At 53.4% G+C, this 9,767-nt stretch overlaps 1 protein-coding gene across 2 annotated transcripts in view; it reads left to right on the top strand.

Moving 5' to 3' along the window:
* Positions 1-209: 209 nt before the first annotated feature.
* The window catches only part of MSANTD2 (Myb/SANT DNA binding domain containing 2), a 14,050-nt gene continuing 4,492 nt past the window's right edge, over positions 210-9,767 (top strand). The window contains exons 1-2 of one of the 2 annotated variants that reach the window (XM_026061526.1): positions 210-233; positions 9,125-9,383. In XM_026061526.1, the coding sequence (XP_025917311.1) occupies positions 9,305-9,383 (79 nt within the window). In that variant the 5' untranslated portion in view covers positions 210-233; positions 9,125-9,304. Of the gene's footprint in view, positions 234-8,502; positions 8,564-9,124; positions 9,384-9,767 lie in introns of those variants that run through there. The other variant, XM_026061525.1, reaches the window with a different exon arrangement.

The raw sequence follows: 9,767 nt of genomic DNA, 5'->3' as shown, positions 1-9,767 counted from the left end.
CGCTTTAAAGAGTTGCGCCTCCCCGATTGCATCGCTCCCGCCAGAGGAGGAAAAGGTCGGGTTTGGGGTTTATTTTAACAGTTAGCTGTTCCACCCGTCCTGCTTTTTTTTTTAAGGAGAGGTGAAGGAGCTGTCTGGTGGGACGGCGAGGGCTCTCGCGGGCGGCGGGCGAGCGCTGGGCAGCCGCTGACGCTCCGGGGAATAGGAATTACTACGAGTTTCGGTTTGTAAATGTAAATGAAACTTAGAAGGGCGAATTAAGTTCTCCGAGTTCCCTCAAGGCTTTTATTTTCCCTTTCATGACCCATTAGGTTTCCCGGGCAGTCGCTTAAAATGCCAATTGATTTTTAAAAAAAAAGTAATGTCTTGTTATCTCTCGTTATTGCTAGAGCTGGGCAAAGCTGTTTGCTTCTCTGCACCCTTTTTCATCCGTTAAATCCAGCTGTGCTAACCGAGCCAGGCTCTGGTTTTCCGGGTTTATATACGCAGGCTCTCGTGGATTCGCAAAATACGCGAAATAACCTCTTGCGAGGGGCTTCCGCCGTGTCGCTGCAAAGCGGCGCGTCTTGTCGGCAGTTAAATATCTCGCTGAGCGTCCCGCGATCCGTCGCTCGSTGTTAATTAGAACAGCGCTTCGTTGCTGGAAATAAAGCAGGTGGTTGAAACCCCGGCGAACCCTTCCTATAGGCGGAAGCTCAGTCTCAGTTTCTTCACGTATTTTCTTCTGTCGTCTCTTTGGCTCCGCGTATTTGCCGCTCAACTCAGTGATTCGCTTTCCGGAACGCTTAAAAGGCGGCGAAATATTTTTGGAAAGGGACGTCGCTTTTAAGCGGGCGCTCGATACCTCGGAAAACCTCCTGGAGTCGCTCGTTTTCTGAGCGCCTCTCGAGGTGTCGTTGCTTTGATCGGTTCTTCCTCCGGGAAACTCGTACGCTTTGGGTTTTGCTAGTCCGACGCGCGGTGGAAAAAAAATGACTTGAGGCAGCTTCGCTTGTCCCCAAGACTCTGGTGTTTCTGGTTGTTCCGGGAGTTTGTGCAACGCTGGTAGCATGAACCGCCCTGGTTTTGGCTGCGGTTGTGTCAAGCTTTGAAACTGAAGATTTTGCAAGGTGCCAAGCAGGTTTTAAGGGAGAAAAGTCTCGCTTTTAGAGCAGCGTGGAACCGACTGTTTGCGTTTGGACAAGACTTTTAGCTGGAGCCGGTTGYGGCTGCTGAAGACGCGCCCTCAGGCCAGGGAAATCGTTTTGGTGACTGCCGTAAGATCCCTCCTTCCCGGTGATTTATGAGCTTATTGCAGGGAAGCTGTTCCGCCCCCTTTCCATTGAGGGAGGGGAAAAAAAAGCTTGAGCAGATCTATGTCAATAAAATGCTAGATCTTGAGGAAAAACGCAGAAATGATACACGTGAAACGGTTTAGAAGGAGCGAAAGACAACGCGGGCTTATGCTTACCGCGTCGTAACAGCTTCRAGAGCATCTCGACGGATCTGGCGGATATTTCTCTGCAGACCTTTCTAGACGAGCGCGCGATCCGCCCGGATCGACTCTCCTTTAAATAACGTACGCCTCCGCGTCGGGATTAAAAGGTTCGATTTTTAAAGCGCTCCGTCCGCTTCCCATCGGCGCGGCGGCCCATCCCAAATATTCTCGTTCGCCACCCGGCCCAAGCTTTTGCGTCTCCTGCGTCCTCGCTGCTGCGAGGGTCTCAGGCGCAGTCGCCCGGACGTAGCTTTTTCCGAAGCGTTGAGGCTCGCGGCGGGTTTTTCGCCGGGAATCGGCGTGAAACGAGCCTTCGTTGAAAGCTGGGAGTCTCCACAGAGCCGAGACTCGACCTCGTTGCGGGAATTACCGAGGTAGCTGCGGTAGCCGCTGCCGATCCAGCAGCGTAAGGATTCGCCGATGTGTCATAAGTCCAAACCACGCTGAAGATATATTGGATTCAACGTTTCTAAACAACCTTTTAGATAGGAACTAGATATCGGCTTTCTTCAAGGCGCCTGGATTCCCCGGCCTCCGCCGGACCTCGAAGAGCGAGTCAGGAATGAGTCRAAAAGGGAAAAGTCAGCTCTGAAGAACAAAGTTTTCCCGTTCTCCGGTTGTATCCAATACGCGCGTCCGCTCCTAATTCAAACAGGATGTCGAGGAAGGTCCCGGTTCAGATTTTGTCTGTCCCTTAACATCTGCGTGCACTTTTCCGCGCGTAAGCGGGGCTGGCCTGCAATCTGGAAACGAGACCGCTCTTCGATTTGGCTGCTCCGGAGGGTCTGTTTCGAATTTAGGGACTCGCATGTAACAGCTCCGACGACTCTTCCTAGTTTAATTCCTTCAGGAGTAGACCCTGAGCCTGATTTTTTTTTATTATTATTATTAATTGATCCGAGGTCTCCGGTTCAGCTAGCTTAATTTTCGGGGAGCCGCGGATGATTTGAAACGTCTCGATTTCCGCCCCGCGGGTTCCCAGGAGCGGCTTTTTGCTCCGTAGCTCCCTCATCCTGGCGCTTGGGAGCTGTATCCTTAATCGCTTTTTGTTTAATAATATATAATAACGACTGTTCCTATGACCGTGCTCTCGCGGCGCTCGTTAAAAGTTTACTAAAGCACACGTGCTTCTCATCCGGCTCCGCTACTTTTGGCGAAGCCYGTTCGTAGGCGGAAATTACAGCCGGGGAATCAGCCCGGCGCGGCAGTTTGTGTATCCCGAGACCGGTCGCTCCTCCGCGGCAAGGTGCGGGCGGCCTTTTGCTCTCGGTTTTAACCTCCGCGCTATTAATTTTAAGGCGGAGGAGGGAATATTTTGCAAAAGYCTTTCCGCATTTGCATGCCGTCACCTCTCTCGTTTCTTTTTTTCGCCCTTCGCCTAGCAATGTTATCGCTTCGGCCGGAGTGCGGGAGCTTAGCTGCTACCTGGAGCYGCAAAGCGGAGCCGCTTTTAACCTTAGAACGAAGGCCGAAAGCTGAGATTGCTTTAAATCAGGTAATACGCTTATACGTCACCGTTTCATCCTCGCCTGGCCTTTAAATGCGGCCAAAACGGCGGGTTAAGACGGACGCTCTGGCAAAGGCCCCGTGATGGAACCRCTGAAGTTATTCGCCTCCCTCCGTAGCCGGGGCCGAGCCGCTTATTTAAGAGCGGATCTAGCCGGGCGCCAGCCCCAATATTCGAATTCCTGAACATAGCGAGCTCGGCCTCGCCTCCGGCGGGTTCATCTACGTGGATTTTTTTGCAGCCGTGTGCTAAGCAGGTAGTTTACATTGCACAGAAGGAAAATACACCTCGAAGACGGTAGAGAGCGGAGGAGCAAAGGGGAGAAGCGGCCGCCGCTAGCCCGCGTTAAACGGGGCGGAGTGAAAATTTTACGCTCGCGCGTCGGCTCTTCAAGTTCTCTTGCTTTAAGCCGTATGTAAAACGGCGGCAACGGGGGCTCGTTTTGAACGTGGCTGTGGTTTTAGCTGCTTTAGGATGCAAACAATCTGTTTTTAAAGCTCGCCAGCGAGAAGCGGTTGTTAAAGAAGGAAAAACCACGCCAACGAGGCCGTGGCGGTAGGGGCGATGGCTGCTCTCTACTTTGACCTCCCGCCTAATACAAGCGGTGGGATCCAGAAGTTCATCGTYGGGTCCGAGCCGCCTTTTAATTTGAAAGCTTCACGCGGTGGCGTACGAGCGCATTTAAGTAGCAGCCTAGCCGGCGGCTAATCGCCTTTAAAACAGCCTTGCCTTCCCTTTTTCGGGCGCGTTTTATCTTTTGCCTTGCATTCGGGACCTCGTCCCCTCTTATCTCAGGCCGGGATCCTTGTCCCAGTCGCTCCACCCGCTGAGATACTCGCGGGCAGCGTTCGAGTTAATTCTTGCTCTTTCTTGGGCTTTAAAGCATTCAAATACTGTAAGTTTTCCAGGCTGGGTCGTTCCTTGCAGTTCCTGTTCTGAATCGTCTCCGATAGCTAACAGCTTGCCGGAGAATCTCCCAGGCCTCGGTAGGTGGGAGCGACCTTCTGTTGATGTTTGTAGGCCGGAAAAAATAAACTCTTCCGTGACAAGGGTTTTATTTATTGTTTTTGCTCCTTCTCGGATGTGTCGTGGAGCTCCGGTGGCGCGGTGGCGATGGGGACRTCATGCGGAGCGAAGCCTCCCCGAGAGCAGCTGCATCCGCTCGGAGCGGTGTCGTGCTCTCCTGCATCTGGGAGGCTTCGCACGTGCAGGATGAGCGTCTCCACCGCCCAGGAGCTCCTGCGGCCTTATCGCAAGTTGAGAGCGCCCTGGTCCACCCGCCCGTGGTCGTTCCGGCGCTCTTGGGTCACCTGCTGCTTGTTGCGCGGGTGCAGGTTGGCCATCGCGGGTGCAGGTTGGCCATCACAGGAGAGAACCGTGTGGCCTCTCACTAATATCAGTACAGAGGTGCAAACCATCCTCCCCAAAACCGTTCATCCCTTATCCGTAACCAACCGGAGGGGGGAACTTGGCCCGCGGAGGTGGGCGAGCGAAAAGCACCCGGAGAAAGAAAATCGGGGGCTGTAACAAAGCCGGCAGAAGTCGAAAGTTGAGAAGCAATCACCGTGGTGAACATTGAATCTACGTTTTTTCCATACATGCTCCTCCACCGCTCCGGAGGGCTTTGAAGGGTGTTAGAAACCTCCTCCTCCTTTTTATCGCTTGCCCTCGGCCAACGCGCGAAAGCAGCCTGACGTTTCGGGTGTCCCGCCGGCAGCGGTATTCCAGAGGCTGCTTTGATGCCACTGGGGACTCTTCCCTGACAGTGCTGCGGTAGTCGTTAAATGGTCGCTCGTGGCTTTTATTCCTTTTAGAAGGAGCTGGATGCTCCCGAAACGCTTCGCAAAGCGGAGCTGCCGTGAAAGCGTACGGCTTGGAGCGCTTTTCCGGAAGTAGATTTGCCTTTATTGCTGTCCCAGGCTGCGCTTCATCCTGCGAAATGTATAAATTTAGGTGCTAAGTGGATGACGATCTGGGCGACCACTTGCCGTCCCTTCTTTTGCCTGTTGTTTCTGATGAAGACGGGAGTTTYGGTCACTTCCAGCGTTTCATTCCCAGCTTTTCCCATTGGTCTGGATGTAGACCTTACTCTCTGCTGATAACGTTTTCTTCACGCAGCTGAAGCACGGGTGCTGATCTCCTGTCTGCCAGCTGCTTCCCAAAGTGTCGGCTGACTTCCCGAATGCCGTAACGGCAGCGAGGTCGGACCGCTCGCTTGGCGTGGACCTTTCTCCGGAGACCCCAGCCTCAGGAGGGGCGATTATACGCTTCCAGGATCGTGTTGCCCGTCAACTTTAAGCTTCCTGGACTACCCGAGTGGTTTCCCATGTGGTGCCACCCACGCTGATGCTTTTTCCACTCAACCAAAATTGGTTTTGAAGAGGAGCTTTTCTTCCCTGCCACCGGTGGGAGGGTTTGTGCTCTTCTCTCTCTTCTGGAGAGGCCTCCGGGCTCGTTCCGCTGCTTCATTTGAGAGCTAGAACCAGCAGGGATGTAAGCCGCGATGGTCTGTCTGATCCTGCTCCTAGCTGAGATCTCACCTGTTCGAGCGCTTTTCGTCTTTCTGGTCYGGACTGCTGTACTTAGGGCTGTTCTTGAAAGCCACGTTATGGGTGGCATAACSATATTTGTCCCCTTCACAGGGGACRAGCAAAGCCTGGAGCRTGATTTAGGGAAGAGCRTATTTCTGAYGGCAACACGATCTMCTCAAGCGWAGCCTTCACTGCTTTCAAGTRAGTAAGGATGGGTTTTAAATGCTGTTTTTCAGTAATCTKTGGAAGAAGACCTTCGTTGACCAAGCGGTATGGAAAACCGTGGTAGTCCTGAAGAGCTCTTCAGGGTTGAGCAAGCAAAGCCTGAAGAAAGCAAGTCCTTAACGCTGGCTGAATTCTTCAGAGCTTCATCGCGTTGAATGTGGGTGAGATTCCAGACGTGTTTTGGAAGCGGAATTTGTCCTCCATCACGCAAGGGCAAAAAAACCCCACCGGCACCTAGAGAAAGAAACCTTCTCCTAGCCCTGGTTTTGGCAACCTGATCTCTCCGAGTGAGCAAGAGCCTACCTAGCTCCGGGGGTTCCTCCGTGCGGATTTGCGGCATTTCTGTGCCGTTTCGTTCCCGCTGATATCGGTGAGGCTTCCTGCCGGCACGCAAATTAAAGATTTATAGCTGAAGACTTGCCGCCGAGGAGACGTCGCTCCAGTCCCACCGTTCCTGGGTGGTTAATGCCAGGTGTGGTTCACGCCTGGACTAGGTTGAACCTCGTTCTCGTGTCTCTGTGAGCAGAGCTCTTTGCCCTTAAGACGCGTTCATCCCATCTAAACGCTTTACGGGGCCGGAAGCCCTCGGCCGTCGTGGGCGCAGGCAAGGCGGAGGGTTTCGCTGATCGGCCTTCTGGAGGCAAGGAGCTCTAACGAGTTTCTGTTCTTTTTCTTCCGCTGTTAGACCCGAGAGCTTCGTTTGTAGGGGACCTTGGCAAAGCCCTGCGGGTCTCGGGTTAATTTGAGACGCGAATTCCTGCTAACGCAATAAGGCTCGAGTCTCGGAGCTTGCGTGTGTCCGAACTCTGCCGTCCCGGTGAAGGAAAAGCGGAAGACTTGATGTCCACCGGGACAGCTGAGAGCGCTAACGGGAGCCGAGCATCCTTAGCGTGGGAGGGTGGAGGCACCTTTACGATCGTCCAGTTTGACCCGTACCGTTGGCTGCAGCGCTTCTGCAAATAATCCCTGTTCAGACCAGAGCTTATTTTTGATATATATTTAACAGTGATTTAGAAATGGGCAACGGTGGRAAATCCGCTGTGGTTTTTCGGTCGGTTCTAGCTCCGGTTAATTAACGTGACTTAAGTCTGACCTGCGTTGACTGACGTCCCTCATCTGCGTCTCGTAGGGTGACTTTGCCTGCTTGAAGTGTCGTCRTCCAAGGATATCTGGTTCCTATCGCGATCAGGTCATCAACTTGCCTCTCTTCCCCCCCGTCACCACCCTTCTCTYCTCAAAACCTTTGCATCGCTTTCCGTGTTTTATACTTGGAGACCTTTTGGGCTGGGAACCGGATCCTTCAGGAAGCGTCCCGGCACGTCGGGATGCGTCCGAGGCTTCGTTCTTGGGCGCAAAGGACGATTCGCGTTGGCCGCCGGCGTGTCCCCGAGCGCTGTGACCCGGCAGAGGCTCGGCCGCGGCTTCCGCGGTGCAAGATTCTTGGGGTGGGTTTGCGTGAGGCCGCTCGCGTGTTTTGCGGCACGGCGTTAGGACCGTAATTTAGGATTCGTGCCCTGTTCGAGACGCGTTTAAATCATGGGCTTTTTCCCTCATATATATTATTTTTCCTTAATTTTTCCCCCCCCTTTTTGCCTTGCTCCTTTTTAATCCTTGTACTAGTCTCTGCTGGTAGGTTTTTCCATTAAAACTACGTTAGGGACGGTTCGTTTGGCTTGCCCGCTAATGGGAGCGGTCGGAAGCCCCTAAATACGCCCTTAACCCCCTCGGATAAACCGGGGTGGCTGCGAAAATCTGGGGCTGGGCAACTTATTTGGAAATCCGACTCGGGCGGCTTTTAAGAAGAGCCGGGGAACGATACGAGAGCTCGCCTGCGTCGCTCCGCGTCCCCGCGGGGTTCTTGTCGCCTGCTTTTAACATCCAGATTTATCGGTACCGCCGGATAATTCTTGTGCCTGTTGCTATTTTTTTTTATATATATATATATTTTTTTTCCTGAAACAGCAGGGTAAAACTGACTTGCCGCTTAGCGGTTTTGCTTCTGCCCCCCCCCCAGGGCTCTGAATATCACGCGGAAAACCGGTTAGAAATTTATTCCTTTCCTGCCGATGCTGTTAAACCAGTGTGTGAGGAGCATTAGGTAGGTTGGAGCTTTCCGGAGACGTTAAGATTCCTTTGGGGGAAAAACACGCATTTTTTTTTTTCCTTTTTTTCTTTTTTTTGCCGTGATATGTATATGATAAATCCTTTAAGAGCTGCGACCCTCCTCCAGAAAGCAACGCGCCAGGACCGGCTCTTCCCAAATTAACWCCTCTTTTTTTGAACTCCCGAGGTGGCTTTGCTGTTAAAGCTAGAACCCGGGCAGCCAAATAAACTTCCTACGGAAAAGGCTGCGTTTCCTAGCAAACCGTCGGGATGCGACGAACCCGGAGCCCCGGTGTCGTCTTTGCAAAGACGATGCTTGGAATTCGGTAGAATTAAAAACGCATTGAGGGATGTGCATAAAGGCCTTTTTTTCCCCAAAAAAAACCCAACAGGCCGTTGCTTCGGATTAGGGGGGAAACGTAGACGGAAACCGCGGGTTTTGCCTCGCTGTCGGATAACGTTAGGCGCAACGGCCGGCTCCGGGACGTGTTAAAAAAAAAAAAAATCACCCAAACTAGACCAGGTTTTTGCATCCGTCTTTATTGGCGGCTCCGGGCTGAAATGCGATTTCACGGCGTCTTAGCCGGAGCCACCTCGGGATTTTCCCTACGCGATGATTGATGCGCGAGGTCGGGACTTTGGAGCGTTATTGATGTGACCTCTTTTAAATTTCAGCAGCTCCCCAAGAGACAGAGTGAGTTAGTAAGGAAGGCAAAATATGTAAGTAATAAACATTTTTCCTAGCTAACTAGCTTAGGCGTATATATACGTTTTGCACCTCGTGCCTTCTTCCCGGAGCGAGGAAGGTTGGACTGTCTCTGCTTTTCTGGGGATTCTCTTTTTTTTTTTTCCCTTCTTCCTTCCCTCCTTTCTCTCTCTTCCCTGCYTCTCCTCCACTGCTTTCTCCTCCTTGCAGTAGGTGCGCGTTTTCCTGGCTGGTTGGTATCTCTAATCGGGGATCTGTTGGGCATTTTGGTTATTTTTCCCCCCACTCCCTAATGGTGTAGGGCAAATTTGGGGATTTGGAAGCGGGCAACGAGGACCGAGCGGCCGGAACCTCCATCCCGGCCACCGCGCACCTCGGGTCCGGCTCGTAGGCGTCCGCGCCAAAGCCGCGGGCGCGGATTAACTCGCGGCAAAGACCGAGCGGCGTCAAGTTTAAAAAATAATCAATAAAACCCCCTTAAACTCGAGCAGCCGGGTCTGCGAGCGAGCGCGGGCCGCGGCGCGGCTCCCTCCGGATGACGGACGCTCCGCTTTATTTTGTTCCCTTCTCCGCAGACCCTCCGCCGGTGTTACAGCCGCGTGAAGGAGCACGGCGTGGGCAAGAGGAAAAGCAGCTACACCTTCGAGCAGCTGGAGCAAGTGTTCGGCCAGGGCGGCTGGGATTCGCAGCCCTGCCAGCCCGTCCTCATCAACAGCAGCGGCTTGTACCAGGAGCTGGAATCGGACGGCAGCACCATGGAGGAATATTCGCAGGAGGAYTGGGGCAACCACAGCCAGGAGCTGCACTGCTACCAAACGGGCGAGCAGGAATTGGGTAAGGAAAACCCCTCGGCTTCRCTCGCGCCCGCCCGCCGGGTTTTTCCCCCTCCCCGTTCGCACCCGATGCCGAACATCTGCCACAAACGGGGAGAAAAAGAGGGAAAAACCCTGCCGGCTTGCTGCCGAAAGCCGCCTTATTCTTCTCCCGCCCTCGACGTTTACGGCCCGACGACGTTCCCGGTGCTCGGAGGAGTCGTGAGGAAAGCGCTTCGCGCGGCCGATGCGTTCGCTCCGGGGCTCGCTCTTCAAATGCGCTGCTGAAAGCGGAATAGTCTTTTTTTTCCCCCCTTCCCGTCGTGGTTTTTTCCTTCCCCTTCCCGTCGTGGTTTTTTCCTTCCCCTTCCCGTCGTGGTTTTTTCCTTCCCCTTCCCGTCGTGGT

The sequence above is a fragment of the Apteryx rowi genome, unplaced genomic scaffold (genome assembly GCF_003343035.1).
Source record: "Apteryx rowi isolate R43461 unplaced genomic scaffold, aptRow1 scaffold_1812, whole genome shotgun sequence".
Lineage (NCBI taxonomy): Eukaryota > Metazoa > Chordata > Aves > Apterygiformes > Apterygidae > Apteryx > Apteryx rowi.
The sequence above is the reverse complement of the archived record's forward strand: the minus strand, read 5'-3'. Positions and strand labels throughout refer to the sequence as shown.